This window comes from Ranitomeya imitator, chromosome 6 (assembly GCF_032444005.1).
Source record: "Ranitomeya imitator isolate aRanImi1 chromosome 6, aRanImi1.pri, whole genome shotgun sequence".
NCBI lineage: Eukaryota > Metazoa > Chordata > Amphibia > Anura > Dendrobatidae > Ranitomeya > Ranitomeya imitator.
The window spans coordinates 5,594,621-5,622,564 of NC_091287.1; the positions used below are offsets into that span (position 1 = coordinate 5,594,621).

At 45.5% G+C, this 27,944-nt stretch overlaps 1 protein-coding gene across 1 annotated transcript in view; it reads left to right on the top strand.

Moving 5' to 3' along the window:
* Positions 1-27,944, top strand: part of OBSCN (obscurin, cytoskeletal calmodulin and titin-interacting RhoGEF) — a 655,700-nt gene that overhangs the window by 252,107 nt on the left and 375,649 nt on the right. The window contains exons 55-59 of the mRNA XM_069730488.1: positions 1,077-1,349; positions 1,510-1,776; positions 5,764-6,030; positions 11,675-11,947; positions 22,595-22,861. Coding sequence (XP_069586589.1) covers positions 1,077-1,349; positions 1,510-1,776; positions 5,764-6,030; positions 11,675-11,947; positions 22,595-22,861 — 1,347 coding nt within the window. The remainder of the gene's footprint in view (positions 1-1,076; positions 1,350-1,509; positions 1,777-5,763; positions 6,031-11,674; positions 11,948-22,594; positions 22,862-27,944) is intronic.

Consider the following 27,944-nt stretch of genomic DNA (forward strand, 5'->3'; position numbering starts at 1 on the left):
GGGCAGTCTGGGCCAAAGGTGTCTGTGTGATGGAGGCCTCTGTGTCAGGGCAGTATGGGTTGGTGACGACTTGAATCCTCTCTGTGTAGGGGCAGTATGGGTTGTTGATGCCCTGTATGTTTTCTCATCCTCTGTATCAGGGACAGTCTGAGATGGTGGTGTCTTTGTTAGAGGCAGCCTGTGTGTGGTGCCGGTGGCCTCTGTATTGGGGGCAATCTGGGTTGCTAATAGATGGTGGTGCCTCTCTGTTGGAGGCGGTCTGGCTTGATGGCAGCTTGTGTGTGGTGGCACCCTCTGTGTTGGTGGCAGTCTGGGTCAGGGGCCGCCTGTATATGGTGGCGGCCTCTGCGTTGAGGACTGTCTGGGTTGGTGATGGCATGTATGTGGTGACACCTCTGTCTGCGTTGGTCACAACCCATGTGTCGTAGTGACCTCTGCTTCGGGGGCAGTATGGGTCGGAGGTGTCAGTGTGGTGGCAGTCTTTGTGTCGGGGCAGTCTGGGTCGGTGGTGGCCTGCATGTAGTGGCGCCCTCTGTGTCAGGGGTAGTCTGGGTTGGTGGTGGCCTCTGTGTTAAGGGCAGTCTATATGGGTCATTGGTGGCCTCTGTATTGGGGGCAGTCTGTATGGGTCGGCGGCAGTCTATGTGTTGGGTGCAGTCTGTATCGGTTTGTGGTGGCCTCAATGTTGGGGGAAGTCTGGGTTGGTGGTGTCCTATGTGTTGAAGGTGACCTGTATGGGGCGGTGGCCTCCATACTGGGGGCAGTCTGGGTCGGTGGCGTCCTCTGTGTTGGGGGCAGCCTGTATGGGGAGGTGGCCTCCATGTTGGGGGCAGTCTGGGTTGGTGGTGGACTCTGTGTTGAGGGCAGTCTACATGGGTCATTGGTGGCCTCTGTATTGGGGGCAGTCTGTATGGGTCGGCGGCGGTCTCTGTGTTGGGTGCAGTCTGTATCGGTTTGTGGTGGCCTCAATGTTGGGGGCAGTCTTGGTCGATGGCTCACAGATCTGACAGAATTTACGTTGGCATGATGGTGATGTTTTGCCTTCATATGACGATTATTCTAACTTTCTATTTCAGAGCCAGAACCGTTCATCATGGACCGGCTGCAGAACGTTTCAGTGGAGGATGGAGAAGATGCCATCTTCAAATGTAAGGTGTCTAAGGACAACGCTCCTGACGTGCAGTGGTGCTTGGCCGGAGTCCCTCTACAGTCCAACGAGATGAACGAGATCGCCGTCCACAAGGGCAAGATTCATACCCTGACCCTAAAGAAAGTGTCAAAGGAGGACTCCGGCCTGGTCAGCTTCAGGGTGGGGCAGAACACCAGTACAGCTGAGCTGGAGGTGAAAGGTAAATACCCAACACTTGTGCCCACCACATCACTCCAGTATTATATATTGTACATAGGGGTTTTATCTGAGATGTTGAGGTCACCGACTCTTATGTGTAATTGTACCAGACCTTCTTCACTATATCTGTTAACCCCTTATGTGCTGGTATTTCTCCCCAGCTGTAGCTTTAAAATTCACCAAAACTCTGCAGCCAACAGAAGTGAACGAGAAAGGAGAAGCCATCCTGCACTGCGAGCTATCCAAACCAAACATCACTGTGGAGTGGAGAAAAGGGGCCGCCACCATCACTCCTGGAGCAAAGTACGAGATCAGCGTTACAGGAACCGCTCACAAACTACATATCAAGGGCGTCACACAGGAGGATTCTGGGGAGTACAGCTGTAATGCAAGGAGCGAGAAGACAGCCGCAAAGTTACATGTAAAAGGTAACGAAAGCTCAGCCATACACTATTAACATTCTGCTACAACTGCTCTAATACTGCCCTCTATGTGGAAGAATATAACCACTATAATACTGCTCCTATGTACAAGAATATAACTACTATAATACTGCCCCTATGTACAAGAATATAACTACTATAATACTGCCCCTATGTACAAGAATATAACTACTATAATACTGCTCCTATGTACAAGAATATAACTACTATAATACTGCTCCTATGTACAAGAATATAGCTACTATAATACTGCCCCTATGTACAATATAACTACTATAATACTGCCCCCTATATACAAGAATATAACTACTATAATACTGCTCCTATGTACAAGAATATAACTACTATAATACTGCTCCCTATGTACAAGAATATAACCACTATAATACTGCTCCTATGTACAAGAATATAACTACTATAATACTGCTCCTATGTACAAGAATATAACTACTATAATACTGCCCCTATGTACAAGAATATAACTACTATAATACTGCCCCAATGTACAAGAATATAACTACTATAATACTGCTCCTATGTACAAGAATATAACTACTATAATACTGCTCCTATGTACAAGAATATAGCTACTATAATACTGCCCCTATGTACAATATAACTACTATAATACTGCCCCCTATATACAAGAATATAACTACTATAATACTGCTCCTATGTACAAGAATATAACTACTATAATGCTGCTCCCTATGTACAAGAATATAACCACTATAATACTGCTCCTATGTACAAGAATATAACTACTATAATACTGCTCCTATGTACAAGAATATAACTACTATAATACTGCTCCTATGTACAAGAATATAACCACTATAATACTGCCCTCTATATACCAGAATATAACTACTATAATACTGCCTCCTATGTACAAGAATATAACTACTATAATACTGCCCTCTATATACCAGAATATAACTACTATAATACTGCCTCCTATGTACAAGAATATAACTACTATAATACTGCTCCTATGTACAAGAATATAACTACTATAATACTGCCTCCTATGTACAAGAATATAACTACTATAATACTGTTCCTATGTACAAGAATATACCTACTATAATACTGCCCCTATGTACAAGAATATAACTACTATAATACTGCTCCTATGTACAAGAATATAACTACTATAATACTGCTCCTATGTACAAGAATATAACTACTATAATACTGCTCCTATGTACAAGAATATACCTACTATAATACTGCCCCTATGTACAAGAATATAACTACTATAATACTGCCTCCTATGTACAAGAATATAACTACTATAATACTGCTCCTATGTACAAGAATATAACTACTATAATACTGCTCCTATGTACAAGAATATAACCACTATAATACTGCCCTCTATATACCAGAATATAACTACTATAATACTGCCTCCTATGTACAAGAATATAACTACTATAATACTGCCCTCTATATACCAGACTATAACTACTATAATACTGCCTCCTATGTACAAGAATATAACTACTATAATACTGCCCCTATGTACAAGAATATAACTACTATAATACTGCCCCTATGTACAAGAATATAACTACTATAATACTGCTCCTATGTACAAGAATATAACTACTATAATCCTGCTCCTATGTACAAGAATATACCTACTATAATACTGCACCTATGTACAAGAATATTACTACTATAATACTGCCCCTATGTACAAGAATATAACTACTATAATACTGCTCCTATGTACAAGAATATACCTACTATAATACTGCTCCTATGTACAAGAATATACCTACTATAATACTGCCCCTATGTACAAGAATATAACTACTATAATATTGCTCCCTATGTACAAGAATATAACTACTATAATACTGCTCCTATGTACAAGAATATAACTACTATAATACTGCTCCTATGTACAAGAATATACCTACTATAATACTGCTCCTATGTACAAGAATATAACTACTATAATACTGCCCCTATGTACAAGAATATAACTACTATAATACTGCCCCTATATACAAGAATATAACTACTATAATACTGCCCCTATATACAAGAATATAACTACTATAATACTGCTCCTATGTACAAGAATATAACTACTATAATACTGCTCCTATGTACAAGAATATAACTACTATAATACTTCCCCTATGTAGAAGAATATAACTACTATAATACTTCCCCTATGTACAAGAATATAACTACTATAATATTGCCCCTATGTACAAGAATATAACTACTATAATACTTCCCCTATGTACAAGAATATAACTACTATAATACTTCCCCTATGTAGAAGAATATAACTACTATAATACTGCCCCTATGTACAAGAATATAACTACTATAATACTGCTCCTATGTACAAGAATATAACTACTATAATACTTCCCCTATGTAGAAGAATATAACTACTATAATACTGCTCCTATGTACAAGAATATAACTACTATAATACTGCCCCCATGTACAAGAATATAACTACTATAATACTGCCCCTATGTACAAGAATATAACTACTATAATACTTCCCCTATGTACAAGAATATAACTACTATAATACTTCCCCTATGTAGAAGAATATAACTACTGTAATACTGCCCCTATGTACAAGAATATAACTACTATAATACTGCTCCTATGTACAAGAATATAACTACTATAATACTTCCCCTATGTAGAAGAATATAACTACTATAATACTGCTCCTATGTAGAAGAATATAACTACTATAATACTGCCCCTATGTACAAGAATATAACTACTGTAATACTGCCCCTATGTACAAGAATATAACTACTATAATACTTCCCCTATGTACAAGAATATAACTACTATAATACTGCCCCTATGTACAAGAATATAACTACTATAATACTGCCCCTATGTACAACAATATAACTACTATAATACTGCCCCTATGTACAACAATATAACTACTATAATACTGCTCCTATGTACAAGAATATAACTACTATAATACAGCCCCTATGTACAAGAATATATCTACTATAATACTGCTCCTATGTACAAGAATATAACTACTATAATACTGCTCCTATGTACAACAATATAACTACTATAATACTGCCCCTATGTACAACAATATAACTACTATAATACTGCTCCTATGTACAAGAATATAACTACTATAATACTGCTCCTATGTACAAGAATATAACTACTATAATACTGCCCCTATGTACAAGAATATAACTACTATAATACTGCCTCCTATGTACAAGAATATAACTACTATAATACTGCCCCTATGTACAAGAATATATCTACTATAATACTGCTCCTATGTACAAGAATATAACTACTATAATACTGCCTCCTATGTACAAGAATATATCTACTATAATACTGCTCCTATGTACAAGAATATAACTACTATAATACTGCCTCCTATGTACAAGAATATATCTACTATAATACTGCTCCTATGTACAAGAATATAACTACTATAATACTGCCCCCTATATACAAGAATATAACTACTATAATACTGCTCCTATATACAACAATATAACTACTATAATACTGCTCCTATGTACAAGAATATAACTACTATAATACTGCTCCTATGTACAAGAATATAACTACTATAATACTGCCCCTATATACAGGAATATAGCTGCTATAATACTGTCCCTATGTACAAGAATATAACTACTATAATACTGCTCCTATGTACAAGAATATAACTACTATAATACTGCTCCTATATACAGGAATATAGCTACTATAATACTGCCTCTATGTACACGAATATAACTACTATAATACTGCTCCTATATACAGGAATATAGCTGCTATAATACTGCCCCTATATACAGGAATATAGCTGCTATAATACTGTGCTCCTTGGGAATCGTTGCCTGTGCCCGTGGCGGCCATGTCTTGGTGTGTCCGCTGTCGTCAGTCCGCTGTACCTCCGGGTCTGTCTTTTCTGTGTTTCAGTCCTCCCTGTCGCGTTCACACATGAGCTGCAGAACATGGAGCCGGAGGAGGGGAGGACGGCCGTTTTACACTGTGAGGTGTCCCGAGAAGGAGCCCCCGTGGAGTGGAGGAAGGGGGCCCTGGTCCTACAGTCCGGGGATAAGTATGAGATGAGACAGGATGGCCGCGCTGTTGAACTAGTGATCCACAATGTGGCCCTGGAGGACTGTGGCCCCTACACCTGCAGCTCGGGATCGGCTCAGACCACGGCCTCCGTGTTTGTACAAGGTAACGGCCTCTGTTGGGTGACCTCACTGTCTCCTAGGAGGTGAGGACGAGGACTTCTCTGCCCCGTGGATGGGGCAGCCGTTTCATAGTGACATCACGGCCAGGGGATGATGTCACCGCGGCTGAAGGTCAGGTGGTGCCATCCATATGTCTGGGGCGAGTAACGTGACGGCGGCCACGTGTGTCCTGTCTGGAGATCTCGAATGATGTCTTCTGCTTTATACTGCAGCTTCTCTTATTTGTCCATCACTGCTTATCATTAATGTTTTTATCTGCTCTTTCCTGCTTCCATCTTGTGTTGAGGTAAGAAGAGTCACCACTGTCCTATGTCCACCTCTACATTGTGCGATCTGCTTTATACCGCAGCTTCTCTCTCCTGGGCAGCTCCAGCTGGATCGAGGGCGCCACATTTCTTCTCCTGTTGTGATTTGCTTTTCATGTGTGTAATCCCAATAGATTTCTAGTCACATGAGTGAGCTGGGTTTTTTGACAAGGGGGAGGTGTCTCTGGGTCCTGTCATCCAGTCCTGAGATCATTGATGGGAACCATGGGATTGGACTTGGTGGTGACACGTGGAGCGGTTTATCAGGTTGTCCACTGTAACGTGATGCGGGCCGGTACCTGTGGGCAACCCAGCTCGTTATATGAAGGTTATGGGTCCTGGCTGGGTGTGTGGACTTGTGCTTTTGGGGGCGCCACGCCCGTGCAGGCCTCATGTAGCCGATGTTGCTGGTTTGCCAGGATCGGGTGTTGGACCCTACAATGAGGGAGACCACCATACTAGAGATAGTGGGCACACGGTTCCTTCCCAACTCGGAGCATTTTCCACACCGTTTCCTCCTCTTCTCTGTTGTTCCCTGTCTTCACCTTTCCTCTTCACTTTCTCTACTTTTCCTCTGTTTCTTCTGTTTCTCATCACTTCACCACAGCCCAGCTGGACACTATGGTCCTGTGTAGCGAGAGTCTTGTACTCGCCCTGCGGTTCTGTGTCTTCTCTCCCCTTAGGATGCCAGCATGGCCAATACTTATCTTCTCCTACGCTGACGCTCGGGAACGCCTACCTGGGGCTTTTCACTTGTCTCACGTACTAGGTCCTGTTTAGGCACGTAACCTTCAAGAGTTCTGAACTCCGGGCCTTTATGCAAGGCGTCCTCTCGGCGGCACTGTTCACATTGGACCTTGGGTCCTCATTCTACGTGCTCCTTGCCTTATCTGCCTCACTACCAGGAAATTCTCACTTTCCCTACATTTATCGCACCCAACTCTGGGCTAATCCCAAACATCAACTCTCACTATCCCTATTGTCAAACCACTCACTTTATTAATACTACTATCATCTTTAAGGCACAGGTCACATTATACATCACATACCATTAAACATGCTTACTCAAAGGGAAACGTGCAGCATGTCCATTTCACCCTTCTATAATGATGGCCGTCCTCCTGCCCATAACCTGTAACCATTGGTTGGAGTGGACCCCCGGACACTCTCCTGTTACCAGGGAAGATGCCGAATCACTTCACTGCACATTACTCAGATTACTGAGCGTTTCTTTACGTCCTCTGTTGAAACTTACGACCATTAGTGTCCATGTTCCTGTTTTCCTAAGCCGGCACCACTTATTGGGTTAATTTAACAGTACTGAACACGGGCCCTCAAGCCATCAATACAGTCCATCAGTCAGGGTAGCCCTTTTCACTGTGGGCACAGTCCATTTGTTCCCCATCAGTCTGTAAAAAGGGAAAACAATTGTTTTAAGCTCCATTCCTGTCCATGAGACAGGTACACAGGTAATGGTGAGTCCTTGGCTGAGGGTGTAGATCCCCCAGAAGCCGTAGAACTTCCTTTAATCCTGCAGGAAAATGCACAACAAGTGCGACAGACAAAACTAGGGGAAGGAAACACAATTAGGCTATTCATGTCCATCAACAAGGCGAGTCCTGGACATGTGGGTCATAGACCGGCAACGAGCCAAACATGGCCTCGTTCATCTTCGGACTCCATTTCTTATTTATCTCGGGGAAGTCCTTTCCCCCTCCTCTCCTGGGGAGCTTGAAGACGATCCCCCTCTTCCTCCTGCACCGCCTCCTCCTGGTGCCTGTCCTGGGCACACCTCAGACTCTATTTCAGTGGGGCCAGAGACATATGGAAATTAGCGAATGCCCCGGCATGACATGAATGACGACTGACCCATTGACCTGTGAAGGTAGTTTCCAGTATTCTGTCATTGGGACTCCAGGCTGAGTAGCCTCCAAGGACTTCTCCCAGTCTCTCTCCATTCTCCAAAATGGCTCAGCAAAGCCCCTGCCCTCACAAACCACACAGACCGCATACCACCCATGACGACCATCCATCTTCCGGAATTTGACCTGCATGCTCTTCGTGAGGTCATGTAGCCTTCACGGCAGGTGTTTGGTCTTTAGCCTTCACCTCTCCACAAAGATGTTATGATTAGTCCTGAACTAGTGAATGAACCCATGCCCCAGCGGTGGGTAATGGGTAATATCTTCACCTCCTAATGATGCAAAGTCAGGGGATCCACCAGCAGATTTCTAGCCCGAACACTGGCCTGTCTCTTATCCAGCCCCCTCCGATCACTGACTGACTGACGGACTCTTAGGAAATCTTGTTGTGTAGGCCACGTCCTACCTTCTGGACTCCTGCTGCAAGCCCTTGCTTCTTCCACAGGGGAGCTAACCAGCTGTGGGTCACCAGCACCTCCATCTACCCCTTGGGGTGAACAGTAGCACTTTTATTTTCAGCCCTTCACCGCACTGTTGTTTCTCCAATTTCCAACCCGCAAATGGAACCATTTCTTCCCCCTCTTGGTGCCAGTTACGGCTCTGCCTTTCTCTGGGTGGGGTTTTCTGACTCCCCTCAGTACTCCCTCTGAAGGGATGGATGCCTCTTCACGCCCTTTTACTCTTCCTATGCCCACAATGGACGGGACCTTCTTGTTCTGTGCCACTAGCTGCCCTTACAAAGTTCATGCTCCGTGCCATCTTAGACCACGTAAGGATCACTAACCTCTACCTCTGTGTAGCTCGAGTCTTACCCGCATCACTTTTCCCTTCTAGCTGCGAGACTCGAACCGGCCCACTGCGCCAAGTGAATTTTCAGTCCATGTCTTATTCTACAGCATTGACCCAATGTTTTTATACTACGGTCATTGTGATACATTGTATCTGAGCTTTTGTATCCACATGGAATTGTGGCTGCTTTACATGTCCTGTCATTTATAATCACTGATGGAAGCAAAACATTATGGGGCTTTCAACCTCCAATCAAATGCCTGTTTTTCATTTTTTGCATTTGCTGGATCCTGATTGGTTGCTTCTTTTATGAATGTGTCTGCTTGATGGGGCTGTAGGATGGGGCTGTAGGGTGGGACTGTAGAGGTAGGCCTGTAGGGTGGGCCTGTAGGATGGGCCTGTAGGGTGGGCCTGTAGGGTGAGCCTATAGGGTGGGGCTGTAGGATGGGGCTGTAGGATGGGGCTATAGGATGGGGCTGTAGAATGGGCCTGTAGGATGGGGCTGTAGGGTGGACCTTTAGGATGGGGCTGTAGGGTGGGTCTGTAGGGTGGGTCTGTAGGATGGGGCCTGTAGGGTGGGCCTGTAGGGTGGGGTTGTAGGGTGGGCCTGTAGGGTGGGGTTGTAGGGTGGGCTTGTAGGGTGGGCCTGTAGGGTGGGGCTGTAGGGTGGACCTGTAAGATGGGGCTGTAGGGTGGACCTGTAGGATGGGGCTGTAGGGTGGACCTGTAGGATGGGGCTGTAGGATGGAGCTGTAGGATGGGGCTGTAGGGTGGACCTGTAGGATGGGCTGTAGGGTGGACCTGTAGGATGGGCTGTAGGGTGGACCTATAGGATGGGGCTATAGGATGGAGCTGTAGGATGGGGCTGTAGGGTGAACCGGTAGGATGGGGCTGTAGGATGGAGCTGTAAGATTGGCCAGTAGGATAGAGCTGTAAGATTGGCCAGTAGGATAGGCCTGTGGGATGGAGCTGTTTTATGGGGCTGGAGGGTGGACCTGTAGGATGGGGCTGTAGGATGGAGTTGTAGGATGGGGCTGTAGGGTGGACCTGTAGGATGGGGCTGTAGGGTGGACCTGTAGGATGGGGCTGTAGGATGGAGCTGTAGGATGGGGCTGTAGGGTGGACCTGTAGGATGGGGCTGTAGGGTGGACCTGTAGGACGGGGCTGTAGGGTGGACCTGTAGGATGGGGCTGTAGGATGGAGCTGTAGGGTGGACCTGTAGGATGGGGCTGTAGGATGGAGCTGTAGGATGTGACTGTAGGATGGAGCTGTAGGATGGGGCTGTAGGGTGGACCTGTAGGATGGGGCTGTAGGGTGGACCTGTAGGATGGGCTGTAGGGTGGACCTATAGGATGGGGCTATAGGATGGAGCTGTAGGATGGGGCTGTAGGGTGAACCGGTAGGATGGGGCTGTAGGATGGAGCTGTAAGATTGGCCAGTAGGATAGAGCTGTAAGATTGGCCAGTAGGATAGGCCTGTGGGATGGAGCTGTTTTATGGGGCTGGAGGGTGGACCTGTAGGATGGGGCTGTAGGATGGAGTTGTAGGATGGGGCTGTAGGGTGGACCTGTAGGATGGAGCTGTAGGGTGGACCTGTAGGATGGGGCTGTAGGATGGAGCTGTAGGATGTGACTGTAGGATGGAGCTGTAGGATGGGGCTGTAGGGTGGACCTGTAGGATGGGGCTGTAGGGTGGACCTGTAGGATGGGGCTGTAGGATGGAGCTGTAGGATGGGGCTGTAGGGTGGACTTGTAGGATTGGCCAGTAGGATGGGCCTGTGGGATGGGGCTGTAGGATGGGCTTGTAGGATGGGGCTGTAGAATGAGGGTGTAGTATGGGCCTGTAGGGTGGGCTTGTAGGATGGGGCTATAGGATGGGGATGTAGGATGGGGCTATAGGATGGGGCTATAGGATGGGGCTGTAGGATGGGGCTGTAGGATGGAGCTGTAGGATGGGGCTGTAGAATGAGGGTGTAGTATGGGCCTGTAGGGTGGGCTTGTAGGATGGGGCTATAGGATGGGGCTATAGGATGGGGCTATAGGATGGAGCTGTAGGATGGGGCTGTAGGGTGGACTTGTAGGATTGGCCAGTAGGATGGGCCTGTGGGATGGGGCTGTAGGATGGGCTTGTAGGATGGGGCTGTAGAATGAGGGTGTAGTATGGGCCTGTAGGGTGGGCTTGTAGGATGGGGCTATAGGATGGGGATGTAGGATGGGGCTATAGGATGGGGATGTAGGATGGGGCTATAGGATGGGGCTGTAGGATGGGGCTTGTAGGATCAAGCTGTTCTATGGGGCTGTAGTATGAGGGTGTAGAATGGGGCTGTAGGGTGGGGCTGTAGGATATGGCTTGTAGGATGGGGCTGTAGGATGAGGGTGTAGGATGGGGCTGTAACATGCGACTGTAGGATGGAGCTGTAGAATGGGCCGGGTCTGTAGTTGTCTGTCCAATCAGTTATGAGTGTTTCTACAGTGGTCTATCTTTTGTCAACCTCTTAGTTCTTTGTCTCCTCTGCTGCTTCAGGTAGGACTTGGCTATAACCATCTTCTTCCTCCTGTCTACATTTGATGACACTGTCTCTTTTTTCTTCTTTTGTCCGGGGATCCTCACAGAGAGTAACATAGAGATAGTGATGGGTTTAAAGAACACAGATGTCTTTGCGGGGGAGACGGCCACGTTTTCCTGTGAGCTGTCTGGCCCGGATGTGCGGAACGTGCAGTGGTGGCTCGACGGTTCTCCGCTGCAGAACAGCCCCGTGATCGAGATCTCAGTGCACAGAGGCAGAGTCCACACCCTAACCCTAAAAAACCTGGGGACCAATGACTCTGGCGTAGTCACCTTTAAAGCCGGCTCCCTCGTGTCTACCGCTAAACTTTTAATCAAAGGTATTTAAAAGGACTAACAAGACTAAGAGTGGCTTGCTTACCTCTAGTGTTCTCCCTCGCTGGACTTCTGGGACTCCCAGACCATCATAGAGCTTCAGCCTTGGGAGGAACGGGCCGCAGTGATGCTGACACCTGCCATTAATGGATATAAAGGCTAGGGCCCTTCTGCAGAATGTATGGGCCCCTGTCAGCCCTCAGGTCCCTGTTGTCAATAAGCCTTGTGTGATGCCCAATCTTTGTGTCTCCAGATCATGTCCCACCATTGGTGCATTGCTATTCACCAGTCATGGGCACCATTACTGCAGGCCTTACAATCTGATAGACTGCGGTGGGCACTATTATTGTTGAGGTGACAGAGGGGCATCCTCATGATGTAGATTCTGGCGATGGTGAACACTGAAATCTAATGGAGTAGAACATCCGCCACTAATTCGCCATCTTCTGCTTTCTCCCCATAAAGCACCATAAAGAGGATCGGTCACCGGTTTTGGACGTCGGCCCTACCTGCACCTGCCAGTTGCCACTTGTAGTTGAGCAGGGCAGACATGCTGAGGTCCATCTCCAAAACATACAAAAATATGTTTGCATTACAGGTTAAAAAGTCCAAAAATTATCTAAAATTGAACTGCAATCTTTTTTAAATTAAAAAGTTATTTTTTAAACCTGTCATCATAGGATTCACCCCACAGCCTGTAGGAATCATGGGAAGGCAGGTGCTTCGTATTGTGCTACTGCAGCCTTTTCGCACTTGTCGGTTTTGTGTGTAACATTGTCCCAATCCAATTGTCTTTTCTCCAGTTACCTGAATACAAAGAGTATTGTTTCAGAAATAATTTTCTGGAATTTTGTTTTTATCTTTTAAGAAAACACATAAATGTTTTTGACATTTTTTTGAAGAAAATTGAATATTAAAAAGAAAATAAAAGGCCTTTTACAAGTGAAGAATTTATTATCCAACATCCTAGATCCAATGTAATCATCTGATTGTCGTACCTTGTGGGTCCGTCAGAGGTCATCAATGAGATTGAAGCAGAAATTGGTCTTTGATTTCTAAAGTTATTTTCATTGTAATGAAGCAACTTTATATTTTTCAAAATATATGAAAATATCTTCCAAGAGAATTGGATGTGGATGAAGGGAAAGATTTTCTAAGCCATTGAGTCACTGAATTAAAGATCAGTTCAGTTTTGCCCCTTTCCTCTCCACATCTTTTGTGTGATATGTATTCCTCCATCCCATCCTGTTTTTGCTTGGAGTCTCCCAGGTATCTATGACCTCTGTAATTGGCTCACTCTTGTTGGTTCTTGGTCTTCTTCATCTTGTTGTTAGTCCTCCTCCTCCTGTCTTGTGTTTTGGTTATCCTGATATCTATGATTCTGTGGTCATCTCCATCTTGTTGTTTGTCATTTTCCTCTTGTCTTGTATTTTGAGTCTTCCTGGTATCTATAATCCTGTGGTCATCTCCATCTTGTTGTTGGTCATTTTCATCTTGTCTTTTGTTTTGGTCTTCCTGGTATCTATGATCCTGTGGTCATCTCCATCGTGTTGGACATTTTCCTCTTGTCTTTGGTTTTGGTCTTCCTGATATCTATGATCCTGTGGTCATCTCCTTCTTGTTGTTTGTCATATTCCTCTTGTCTTGTTTTTTGGTCTTCCTGATATCTATGATCCTGTGGTCATCTCCTTCTTTTTGTTTGTCATTTTCCTCTTGTCTTGTTTTTTGGTCTTCCTGATATCTATGATCATGTGGTCATCTCCATCTTGTTGTTGGTCATCCTCCTCCTGTCTTGTGTTTTGGTCTTTCTGGTATCTATGTTTCTGTGGTCATCTCCATCTTGTTGTTAGTCATCCTCCTCCTGTCTTGTGTTTTGGTCTTTCTGGTATCTATGATCCTGTGGTCATCTCCATCTTGTTGGACATTTTCCTCTTGTCTTTGGTTTTGGTCTTCCTGATATCTATGATCCTGTGGTCATCTCCTTCTTGTTGTTTGTCATTTTCCTCTTGTCTTGTGTTTTGGTCTTCCTGATATCTATGATTCTGTGGTCATCTCCATCTTGTTGTTAGTCATCCTCCTCCTGTCTTGTGTTTTGGTCTTTCTAGTATCTATGATCCTGTGGTCATCTCCATCTTGTTGGACATTTTCCTCTTGTCTTTGGTTTTGGTCTTCCTGATATCTATGATCCTGTGGTTATCTCCTTCTTGTTGTTTGTCATTTTCCTCTTGTCTTGTGTTTTGGTCTTCCTGATATCTATGATTCTGTGGTCATCTCCATCTTGTTGTTAGTCATCCTCCTCCTGTCTTGTGTTTTGGTCTTTCTGGTATCTATGATCCTGTGGTCATCTCCATCTTGTTGGACATTTTCCTCTTGTCTTTGGTTTTGGTCTTCCTGATATCTATGATCCTGTGGTCATCTCCTTCTTGTTGTTTGTCATTTTCCTCTTGTCTTGAGTTTTGGTCTTCCTGATATCTATGATCCTGTGGTCATCTCCATCTTGTTGTTAGTCATCCTCCTCCTGTCTTGTGTTTTGGTCTTTCTGGTATCTATGACCCTGTGGTCATCTCCATCTTGTTGTTAGTCATCCTCCTCCTGTCTTGTGTTTTGGTCTTTCTGGTATCTATGATTCTGTGGTCATCTCCATCTTGTTGTTAGTCATCCTCCTCCTGTCTTGTGTTTTGGTCTTTCTGGTATCTATGATTCTGTGGTCATCTCCATCTTCTTGTTGGTCATTTTCCTCTTGTCTTTAGTTTTAGTCTTCCTGATATCTATGATCCTGTGGTCATCTCCATCTTGTTGTTAGTCATCCTCCTCCTGTCTTGTGTTTTTGGTCATCCTGATATCTATGATTCTGTGGTCATCTCCATCTTGTTGTTGGTCATTTTCCTCTTGTCTTGTGTTTTGGTCTTCCTGATATCTATGACCCTGTGGTCATCTCCATCTTCTTCTTGTTTATCCCTCTCCGTTCTTTTGGTTTTGGTCTTCCTGTTGGTTGTGATCTCTGCAATCATCCTGGTCATTGTCCTTGTCCTTTTTTCCTACATCTTTCTCCGTTGAGCTGGGTCTTCTAACGTCTACAATTGTTTTAGTTCAGTGACTTGTGCTTCATTTGTATGGATTGAACAAGGTTCATATATTTTCAATTTATTTTAGGTTTTTTGTGCCTAAAATGAAAATAAAAAAACTTGATTCTTGAAATAGGAAGGTTCTGAGCTGCACTTGCCTTTTACCAAAATTCCGGGTCTATGGGGAGAAAGCCCTTGTTGCTTCATACTAGCTTTTCTTCTCGTCACTTTAAGTTCCTGATTTTCTAGGTGCTTTAGAGAGTGCTCAGGATTGAGATGCGGTGACTCAGAGAATGGCGCCGAGGCACGAAAACTAATTCCTGGGATCACTGACCCCAAGGGGCATTCTCAAAGCGTGCGCTGTATAACTGCTTGTACTGACAACATATGAAGAGCGTACCGGACCTCCGACAGACGACTAAGCCTGGGGATGAGTACCGATCTATTATATATTCATCTTTATTTACTTATATAGCGGCTTCGTGTTCTGCAGCGCTGTACCCCAGTGCTGCCAACCGATCCTCACTTCATATATTGATCCAGAGCTGAACTCACAAATCTACTGGTTGCCCTGGAAACAAACAGCAGTTTTGCTCCAGTCATTAGTCAGGTGATTTAACAGCTGCACTCTGAATGTGTAACTGGTTTCCTCACTCCCAGAATCCACTGCTCTCTGGTAACAGGAAACCAGGAGGATGATGAGCGCTACTCCGGATGTAACAGGGGTAACTTACCTAGTTGGAAACATGTATACTTGACATTTCCTACACACTTTGAGAAGATTGCGCAAGTAGTCATTCCACGGGAAAAACACGCAAAACAAATGTGTGTGAAAAAAAAACCCTCACCATTTGGTACATTTCAGGGTCTTCTGGTTCTACAATCTGGTACACTCCAGTGCATTCTCATCCAGTGCCCTCCAGTGTCCTCCATACTGTATCCTCATCCAGTATCCTCCATACTCCAGTGTATTCTCATCCAGTGTCCTCCATACTTCAGTGTATTCTCATCCAGTGTCCTCCATACTCCAGGGTATTCTCATCCAGTATCCTCCATACTTCAGTGTATTCTCATCCAGTGCCCTCCATACTCCAGTGTATTCTCATCCAGTGCCCTCCATACTCCAGTGTATTCTCATCCAGTGTCCTCCATACTCCAGTGTATTCTCATCCAGTGCCCTCCATACTCCAGTGTATTCTCATCCAGTGTCCTCCAGTGTCCTCCATACTGTATCCTCATCCAGTATCCTCCATACTCCAGTGTATTCTCATCCAGTGTCCTCCATACTTCAGTGTATTCTCATCCAGTGTCCTCCATACTCCAGTGTATCCTCATCCAGTATCCTCCATACTCCAGTGTATTCTCATCCAGTGTCCTCCATACTTCAGTGTATTCTCATCCAGTGTCCTCCATACTCCAGTGTATTCTCATCCAGTATCCTCCATACTCCAGTGTATTCTCATCCAGTGTCCTCCATACTTCAGTGTATTCTCATCCAGTGTCCTCCATACTCCAGTGTATTCTCATCCAGTATCCTCCATACTCCAGTGTATTCTCATCCAGTGTCCTCCATACTTCAGTGTATTCTCATCCAGTGTCCTCCATACTCCAGTGTATTCTCATCCAGTGCCCTCCATACTCCAGTGTATTCTCATCCAGTGCCCTCCATACTCCAGTGCATTCTCATCCAGTGCCCTCCAGTGTCCTCCATACTGTATCCTCATCCAGTATCCTCCATACTCCAGTGTATCCTCCATACTCCAGTGTATCCTCCATACTCCAGTGTATCCTCCATACTCCAGTGTATTCTCATCCAGTGTCCTCCAGTGTCCTCCATACTCCAGTGTATTCTCATCCAGTATCCTCCATACTCCAGTGTATTCTCATCCAGTGTCCTCCATACTTCAGTGTATTCTCATCCAGTGTCCTCCATACTCCAGTGTATTCTCCATACTCCAGTGTATCCTCATCCAGTATCCTCCATACTCCAGTGTATTCTCATCCAGTGTCCTCCATACTTCAGTGTATTCTCATCCAGTGTCCTCCATACTCCAGTGTATTCTCATCCAGTATCCTCCATACTCCAGTGTATTCTCATCCAGTGTCCTCCATACTTCAGTGTATTCTCATCCAGTGTCCTCCATACTCCAGTGTATTCTCATCCAGTGCCCTCCATACTCCAGTGTATTCTCATCCAGTGCCCTCCATACTCCAGTGTATTCTCATCCAGTGCCCTCCATACTCCAGTGTATTCTCATCCAGTGCCCTCCATACTCCAGTGCATTCTCATCCAGTGCCCTCCAGTGTCCTCCATACTGTATCCTCATCCAGTATCCTCCATACTCCAGTGTATCCTCCATACTCCAGTGTATCCTCCATACTCCAGTGTATCCTCCATACTCCAGTGTATTCTCATCCAGTGTCCTCCAGTGTCCTCCATACTCCAGTGTATCCTCATCCAGTATCCTCCATACGCCAGTGTATTCTCCATACTCCAGTGTATCCTCATCCAGTATCCTCCGTACTCCAGTGTATTCTCCATACTCCAGTGTATCCTCCATACTCCAGTGTATTCTCATCCAGTGTCCTCCAGTGTCCTCCATACTCCAGTGTATCCTCATCCAGTATCCTCCATACTCCAGTGTATTCTCCATACTCCAGTGTATCCTCATCCAGTATCCTCCATACTCCAGTGTATTCTCCATACTCCAGTGTATCCTCATCCAGTATCCTCCATACTCCAGTGTATTCTCATCCAGTGTCCTCCATACTCCAGTGTATTCTCATCCAGTGCCCTCCATACTCCAGTGTATTCTCATCCAGTGCCCTCCATACTCCAGTGTATTCTCATCCAGTGTCCTCCATACTCCAGTGTATTCTCATCCAGTGTCCTCCATACTCCAGTGTATCCTCATCCAGTATCCTCCATACTCCAGTGTATTCTCATCCAGTGTCCTCCATACTTCAGTGTATTCTCATCCAGTGTCCTCCATACTCCAGTGTATTCTCATCCAGTATCCTCCATACTCCAGTGTATTCTCATCCAGTGTCCTCCATACTTCAGTGTATTCTCATCCAGTGTCCTCCATACTCCAGTGTATTCTCATCCAGTGCCCTCCATACTCCAGTGTATTCTCATCCAGTGCCCTCCATACTCCAGTGTATTCTCATCCAGTGCCCTCCATACTCCAGTGCATTCTCATCCAGTGCCCTCCAGTGTCCTCCATACTGTATCCTCATCCAGTATCCTCCATACTCCAGTGTATCCTCCATACTCCAGTGTATCCTCCATACTCCAGTGTATCCTCCATACTCCAGTGTATTCTCATCCAGTGTCCTCCAGTGTCCTCCATACTCCAGTGTATCCTCATCCAGTATCCTCCATACGCCAGTGTATTCTCCATACTCCAGTGTATCCTCATCCAGTATCCTCCATACTCCAGTGTATTCTCCATACTCCAGTGTATCCTCCATACTCCAGTGTATTCTCATCCAGTGTCCTCCAGTGTCCTCCATACTCCAGTGTATCCTCATCCAGTATCCTCCATACTCCAGTGTATTCTCCATACTCCAGTGTATCCTCATCCAGTATCCTCCATACTCCAGTGTATTCTCCATACTCCAGTGTATCCTCATCCAGTATCCTCCATACTCCAGTGTATTCTCATCCAGTGTCCTCCATACTTCAGTGTATTCTCATCCAGTGTCCTCCATACTCCAGTGTATTCTCCATACTCCAGTGTATCCTCCATACTCCAGTGTATCCTCCATACTCCAGTGTATTCTCATCCAGTGTCCTCCAGTGTCCTCCATACTCCAGTGTATCCTCATCCAGTATCCTCCATACGCCAGTGTATTCTCCATACTCCAGTGTATCCTCATCCAGTATCCTCCATACTCCAGTGTATTCTCCATACTCCAGTGTATCCTCCATACTCCAGTGTATTCTCATCCAGTGTCCTCCAGTGTCCTCCATACTCCAGTGTATCCTCATCCAGTATCCTCCATACTCCAGTGTATTCTCCATACTCCAGTGTATCCTCATCCAGTATCCTCCATACTCCAGTGTATTCTCCATACTCCAGTGTATCCTCATCCAGTATCCTCCATACTCCAGTGTATTCTCATCCAGTGTCCTCCATACTTCAGTGTATTCTCATCCAGTGTCCTCCATACTCCAGTGTATTCTCATCCAGTGCCCTCCATACTCCAGTGTATTCTCATCCAGTGCCCTCCATACTCCAGTGTATTCTCATCCAGTGTCCTCCATACTCCAGTGTATTCTCATCCAGTGCCCTCCATACTCCAGTGCATTCTCATCCAGTGCCCTCCAGTGTCCTCCATACTGTATCCTCATCCAGTATTCTCCATACTCCAGTGTATCCTCCATACTCCAATGTATCCTCCATACTCCAGTGTATCCTCCATACTCCAGTGTATTCTCATCCAGTGTCCTCCAGTGTCCTCCATACTCCAGTGTATCCTCATCCAGTATCCTCCATACGCCAGTGTATTCTCCATACTCCAGTGTATCCTCATCCAGTATCCTCCATACTCCAGTGTATTCTCCATACTCCAGTGTATCCTCCATACTCCAGTGTATTCTCATCCAGTGTCCTCCAGTGTCCTCCATACTCCAGTGTATTCTCATCCAGTGTCCTCCAGTGTCCTCCATACTCCAGTGTATCCTCATCCAGTATCCTCCATACTCCAGTGTATTCTCCATACTCCAGTGTATCCTCATCCAGTATCCTCCATACTCCAGTGTATTCTCCATACTCCAGTGTATCCTCATCCAGTATCCTCCATACTCCAGTGTATTCTCATCCAGTGTCCTCCATACTCCAGTGTATTCTCATCCAGTGCCCTCCATACTCCAGTGTATTCTCATCCAGTGCCCTCCATACTCCAGTGTATTCTCATCCAGTGTCCTCCATACTCCAGTGTATTCTCATCCAGTGTCCTCCATACTCCAGTGTATTCTCATCCAGTGCCCTTCATACTCCAGTGTATTCTCATCCAGTGTCCTCCATACTCCAGTGTATTCTCATCCAGTATCCTCCATACTCCAGTGTATTCTCATCCAGTGTCCTCCATACTCCAGTGTATTCTCATCCAGTGTCCTCCATACTTCAGTGTATTCTCATCCAGTATCCTCCATAATCCAGTGTGTTCTCATCCAGTGTCCTCCATACTCCAGTGTATTCTCATCCAGTGTCCTCCATACTGCAGTGTATTCTCATACAGTGTCCTCCATACTCCAGTGTATTCTCATCCAGTGCCCTCCATACTTCAGTGTATTCTCATCCAGTGTCCTCCATACTCCAGTGTATTCTCATCCAGTGTCCTCCATACTCCAGTGTATTCTCATCCAGTGTCCTCCATACTCCAGTGTATTCTCATCCAGTGTCCTCCATACTCCAGTGTATTCTCATCCAGTGCCCTCCATACTCCAGTGTATTCTCATCCAGTGTCCTCCATACTCCAGTGTATTCTCATCCAGTGTCCTCCATACTCCAGTGTATTCTCATCCAGTGCCCTCCATACTCCAGTGTATTCTCATCCAGTATCCTCCATACTCCAGTGTATTCTCATCCAGTGTCCTCCATACTCCAGTGTATTCTCATCCAGTATCCTCCATACTCAAGTGTATTCTCATCCAGTGTCCTCCATACTCCAGTGTATTCTCATCCAGTGTCCTCCATACTCCAGTGTATTCTCATCCAGTGTCCTCCATACTCCAGTGTATTCTCATCCAGTGTCCTCCATACTCCAGTGTATTCTCATCCAGTTTCCTCCATACTCCAGTGTATTCTCATCCAGTGTCTTCCATACTCCAGTGTATTCTCATCTAGTGCACTCCAGTATCCACACCCCTGCTCTACCATCCGGTACAATCCAGTGTCTACCATACTCCAGTTCTACCATCTGGTACACTCTAGTATCCTCCATACTCCATTTCTACCATCTGGTACACTCCAGTATCCTCCATACTCCAGTTCTACCATCCGGTACACTCCAGTTTCTTCCATACTCCAGTTCTACCATCCGGTACACTCCAGTTTCCTCCATACTCCAGTTCTACCATCCGGTACACTCCAGTTTCCTCCATACTCCTGTTCTACCATCCGGTACACTCCAGTTTCTTCCATACTCCAGTTCTACCATCCGGTACACTCCAGTTTCCTCCATACTCCAGTTCTACCATCCGGTACACTCCAGTTTCTTCCATACTCCAGTTCTACCATCCGGTACACTCCAGTTTCCTCCATACTCCAGTTCTACCATCCGGTACACTCCAGTTTCCTCCATACTCCAGTTCTACCATCCGGTACACTCCAGTTTCTTCCATACTCCAGTTCTACCATCCGGAACACTCCAGTTTCCTCCATACTCCAGTTCTACCATCTGGTACACTCCAGTTTCCTCCATACTCCAGTTCTACCATCCGGTACACTCCAGTTTCCTCCATACTCCAGTTCTACCATCCGGTACACTCCAGTTTCCTCCATACTCCAGTTCTACCATCCGGTACACTCCAGTTTCCTCCATACTCCAGTTCTACCATCCGGTACACTCCAGTTTCCTCCATACTCCAGTTCTACCATCCGGTACACTCCAGTTTCTTCCATACTCCAGTTCTACCATCCGGTACACTCCAGTTTCTTCCATACTCCAGTTCTACCATCTGGTACGCTCCAGTTTCCTCCATACTCCAGTTCTACCATCCGGTACGCTCCAGTTTCTTCCATACTCCAGTTCTACCATCCGGTACACTCCAGTTTCCTCCATACTCCAGTTCTACCATCCGGTACACTCCAGTTTCTTCCATACTCCAGTTCTACTATCTGGTACGCTCCAGTTTCCTCCATACTCCAGTTCTACCCTCCGGTACGCTCCAGTTTCTTCCATACTCCTGTTCTACCATCTGGTACACTCCAGTTTCTTCCATACTCCTGTTCTACCATCCGGTACACTCCAGTTTCTTCCATACTCCAGTTCTACTATCTGGTACGCTCCAGTTTCCTCCATACTCCAGTTCTACCCTCCGGTACACTCCAGTTTCCTCCATACTCCAGTTCTACCATCCGGTACACTCCAGTTTCTTCCATACTCCAGTTCTACCATCCGGTACACTCCAGTTTCCTCCATACTCCAGTTCTACCCTCCGGTGCCCTCCAGCTTCCTCCATACTCCATTTCTACCATCCGGTACACTCCAGTTTCCTCCATACTCCAGTTCTACCATCCGGTACACTTCAGTTTCCTCCATACTCCAGTTCTACCATCCGGTACACTCCAGTTTCCTCCATACTCCAGTTCTACCATCTGGTACGCTCCAGTTTCCTCCATACTCCAGTTCTACCATCTGGTACGCTCCAGTTTCCTCCATGCTCCTGTTCTACGGTCCGGTGCACTCTATTTTCTGCCTGCTGATGCCACACTTACCAAACTTGAAGCTGCCTTCTGGCTGCGATTACTAACCGAAGCTTCGCTGATCCCTCACTCTGCTCGCGCTGTGCCTTTGTAAAATGTCATTTCATCATGGCCCTTTAATGCATGTCCCCTTTGACATGTTGGTTGACAGATCCAACCATTGAGGTGGTCAGTCCTATGAACGACCTCGCCATTGATGAAGATGACACAGCAGAGTTCATCTGCCAGTACTCTAGGCCAGTTCAAGCTGCCTGGAAGAAAAACGATGTAGACGTATGTGCCGATGGGAAGAGGGTGATTGTCGAGCAAGACTGGAATGTGGCCAAGCTGATTATTAAGTCTGTGGTTCCTGAGGACAGAGGCGTCTATGTGTGTGAAGCTGGAGGCACGAGGGTTGTGGCCATGCTTGACATTGAAGGTGAGGTCTTCCATCAGTAACGGAAGCCTACCGCCAGTATCCGTGTATCCTAAATCTTCCCCCTCCTCATCCTCATGCCTCTATGCCTTGAGCTCAAGCCTTTAAAGACTAAATATCCATAATTATTTTACTAAAATTATTTACATGTAGATCTGTCTGTGGTATGTTCAGTATTAATGAATGCAGCTCTGGAGTACAGGATGAGTACAAGACAATGTAAAATATTTACACAGTGAGTCCACCAGCAGAATAGTGAGTGCAGCTCTGGGGTATAATACAGGATGTAACTCAGGATTAGTAATGTAATGTATGTACACAGTGACTGCACCAGCAGAATAGTGAGTGCAGCTCTGGAGTATAATACAGGATGTAACTCAGGATCAGTAATGTATGTACACAGTGACTGCACCAGCAGAATAGTGAGTGCAGCTCTGCGGTATAATACAGGATGTAACTCAGGATCAGTAATGTAATGTATGTACACAGTGACTGCACCAGCAGAATAGTGAGTGCAGCTCTGGGGTATAATACAGGATGTAACTCAGGATCAGTAATGTAATGTATGTACACACTGACTGTACCAGCAGAATAGTGAGTGCAGCTCTGGGGTATAATACAGGATGTAACTCAGGATCAGTAATGTAATGTATGTACACACTGACTGCACCAGCAGAATAGTGAGTGCAGCTCTGGAGTATAATACAGGATGTAACTCAGGATCAGTAATGTAATGTATGTACACAGTGACTGCACCAGCAGAATACTGAGCGCAGCTCTGGGGTATAATACGGGATGTAACTCAGGATCAGTAATGTAATGTATGTACACAGTGACTGCACCAGCAGAATAGTGAGTGCAGCTCTGGAGTATAATACAGGATGTAACTCAGGATCAGTAATGTAATGTATGTACACAGTGACTGCACCAGCAGAATAGTGAGTGCAGCTCTGGAGTATAATACAGGAGGTAAATCAGGATCAGTAATGTAATGTATGTACACACTGACTGCACCAGCAGAATAGTGAGTGCAGCTCTGGGGTATAATACAGGATGTAACTCAGGATCAGTAATGTAATGTATGTACACAGTGACTGCACCAGCAGAATAGTGAGGGCAGCTCTGGAGTATAATACAGGATGTAACTCAGGATCAGTAATGTAATGTATGTACACAGTGACTGCACCAGCAGAATAGTGAGAGCAGCTCTGGAGTATAATACAGGATGTAACTCAGGATCAGTAATGTAATGTATGTACACAGTGACTGCACCAGCAGAATAGTGAGGGCAGCTCTGGAGTATAATACAGGATGTAACTCAGGATCAGTAATGTAATGTATGTACACAGTGACTGCACCGGCAGAATAGTGAGTGCAGCTCTGGGGTATAATACAGGATGTAACTCAGGATCAGTAATGTATGTACACAGTGACTGCACCAGCAGAATAGTGAGTGCAGCTCTGGGGTATAATACAGGATGTAATTCAGGATCAGTAATGTAATGTATGTACACAGTGACTGCACCAGCAGAATAGTGAGTGCAGCTCTGGGGTATAATACAGGATGTAATTCAGGATCAGTAATGTATTGTATGTACACAGTGACTGCACCAGCAGAATAGTGATTGCAGCTCTGGAGTATAATACAGGGGGTAATAATAATAATAATAATAATAATTTTTATTTATATAGCGCCAACATATTCCGCAGCGCTTTACAAATTATAGAGGGGACTTGTACATACAATAGACATTACAGCATAACAGAAATACAGTTCAAAACAGATACCAAGAGGAGTGAGGGCCCTGCTCGTAAGCTTACAAACTATGAGGAAAAGGGGAGACACGAGAGGTGGATGGTAACAATTGCTATAGTTATTCGGACCGGCCATAGTGTAAGGATCGGGTGTTCATGTAAAGCTGCATGAACCAGTTAATTAATTTTTTTTTTTTTTTTTAATATAGGCCACACAGGGATCGTTAGGTTAATGCATTGAGGCGGTAGGCCAGTCTGAACAAATGAGTTTTTAGGGCACGCTTAAAACTGTGGGGATTGGGGATTAATCGTATTATCCTAGGTAGTGCATTCCAAAGAATCGGCGCAGCACGTGTAAAGTCTTGGAGACGGGAGTGGGAGGTTCTGATTATTGAGGATGCTAACCTGAGGTCATCAGCGGAGCGGAGGGCACGGGTAGGGTGGTAGACTGAGACCAGAGAGGAGATGTAGGGTGGTGCTGAGCCATGGAGTGCTTTGTGGATGAGGGTAGTAGTTTTGTACTGGATTCTTGAGTGGATGGGTAACCAGTGTAATGACTGGCACAAGGTAGAGGCATCGGTGTAACGGTTGGTGAGGAATATGATCCTGGCAGCAGCATTCAGGACAGATTGGAGCGGGGAGAGTTTGGTAAGAGGGAGGCCGATTAGTAGAGAGTTACAATAGTCCAGACGAGAATGAATAAGTGAAACAGTAAGAGTTTTTGCAGAGTCGAAAGTAAGAAAAGGGCGAATTCTAGAAATGTTTTTGAGATGCAGGTAAGAAGAGCGAGCCAGTGATCGGATGTGGGGGGTGAATGAAAGGTCAGAATCAAGGATGACCCCAAGGCAGCGGGCATGTTGCTTTGGAGTAATGGTGGAACCGCAAACGGAGATGGCAATGTCAGGCAAAGGTAGGTTAGTAGAGGGAGAAAACACGAGGAGTTCAGTTTTTGACAGGTTTAGTTTCAGATAGAGGGAGGACATGATGCTAGAGACAGCGGTAAGACAATCACTGGTGTTTTCTAATAAGGCAGGCGTGAGATCAGGAGAAGAAGTGTATAGTTGGGTGTCGTCAGCATAGAGATGGTACTGGAAGCCAAATCTACTGATTGTTTGTCCAATAGGGGCAGTATACAAAGAGAAGAGGAGGGGGCCTAGGACTGATCCTTGAGGAACCCCAACAGTAAGGGGAAGGTGAGAGGAGGAGGAACCAGCGAAACATACAGTGAAGGATCGGTCAGAGAGATAGGAGGAGAACCAGGAGAGAACGGTGTCCTTGAGGCCGATGGAGCGGAGCATAGTGAGGAGGAGCTGATGATCCACAGTATCGAATGCTGCAGAGAGATCCAAGAGAATTAGCATGGAGTAGTGACCATTAGATTTAGCTGTTAGTAGGTCATTAGAGACTTTAGTGAGGGCAGTTTCAGTAGAGTGTAAAGAGCGGAAACCAGATTGAAGAGGGTCGAGAAGAGAGTTATCTGAGAGATAGCGGGTAAGACGGGAGTGGACCAGGCGTTCGAGGAGTTTAGAGATGAAGGGAAGATTAGAGACAGGTCTATAATTAGCGGCACAGTTTTGGTCGAGGGATGGTTTTTTAAGTAATGGATGTATGATGGCATGCTTAAATGAGGAGGGAAAAATACCGGAAGTGAGGGAAAGGTTGAATATTTTTGTTAGGTGAGAGGTGACAGCCGGGGAAAGGGACTGGAGGAAATGTGACGGAATGGGGTCACTGGTGCAAGTGGTCGGGCGAGAAGATACAAGGAGCCTGCTTACTTCTTCTTCTGTAACTGGTTCAAAGTCAGAGAGTGAACTAGATGCAGTGGGGGAGGGAGGACAGTGCATGGTATGAAGAGATTGGGAGATGATTTCCTGTCGAATATGGTCAATTTTTTCTTTGAAGTAATTGGCCAGATCGTCAGCACGGAGATCCGTGGTTGGGGCCTGCGCTCTTGGGTTGAGTAGGGACTGGAACGTGTCAAAGAGACGTTTAGGGTTATTGGACAGGGAGGTGATGAGGGTGTTGAAGTAGGTTTGTTTGGAGAGGTGAAGGGCAGAATTGTATGTCTTTAGCATGAACTTATAATGGATGAAATCTTCGGGTAGATTAGATTTTCTCCACAGACGTTCTGCGCACCTGGAGCACCGCTGCAGGAAACGTGTTTGCAGCGTGTGCCACGGTTGTTGCCGTCTGTGCCGAGTTGTTTTATGTATAGGAGGAGCAGCTTCATCCAGGGTACTTTGCAGGGTTTCATTGTAATGCTTCAGAGCAGAATCAGGACATGAGATGGAGGAGATTGGGGCCAATGAGGACTGCAAGTTCTTCATAAGTTCCTGGGTGTTAATGGCCTGTATGTTTCTATAAGTGTGGAAAGTGGGGGTGACCTGAGCGGGATGGCAGTTCTTGATAGAGAATGAAAGAAGGTGGTGGTCAGAGAGTGGGAGAGGGGAGTTTGTGAAATCATCCACTGAGCAAAGCCGGGAGAAGACCAAGTCAAGGGAGTTTCCATCTTCATGTGTTGGCGAGTTAGTATGCTGCGAGAGGCCGAAAGAGGAGGTTAGAGCCAAAAGGTGAGAAGCAGATGGGGAGAGGGGAGAGGCAATAGGGATGTTGAAATCACCCATGATAAGGGTGGGGGTGTCACAGGAAAGAAAGTGTGGAAGCCAGGTGGCAAAGTGATCCAGGAACTGATGAGAGGGGCCGGGAGGACGATACACCACCACCACTCGCATGGAGAAGGGGACGTAGAGTCTGACCACATGGACCTCAAAGGAAGGGAAGACAAGTGAGGGTACTTGGGGGATAACTTGGAAAGTACATTTTGGTGAAAGGAGCAGACCAACGCCTCCACCTGCTCTGTTGTCCGATCTTGGGGTATGAGAAAAGTGTAGTGCACCATATGAAAGAGCAGCAGCAGCGGTGGTGTCTGACTGCTGGATCCAGGTTTCAGTAAGAGCCAGGAGATTAAGAGAATTAGAAAGGAAGAAGTCATGAATGAAGGAGAGTTTATTACACACAGAGCGAGAATTCCAACTCAGGTAACTCAGGTAACTCAGGTAACTCAGGTAACTCAGGTAACTCAGGGTAACTCAGGATCAGTAATGTAATGTATGTACACAGTGACTGCACCAGCAGAATAGTGAGTGCAGCTCTGGAGGATAATGCAGGATATAACTCAGGATCAGTAATGTAATGTATGTACACAGTGATTGCATCAGTAGAATAGTGAGTGCAGCTCTTGAGAATAATACAGGATGTAACTCAGGATCAGTAATGTAATGTATGTGCACAGTGACTGCACCAGCAGAATAGTGAGTGCAGCTGTGGAGGA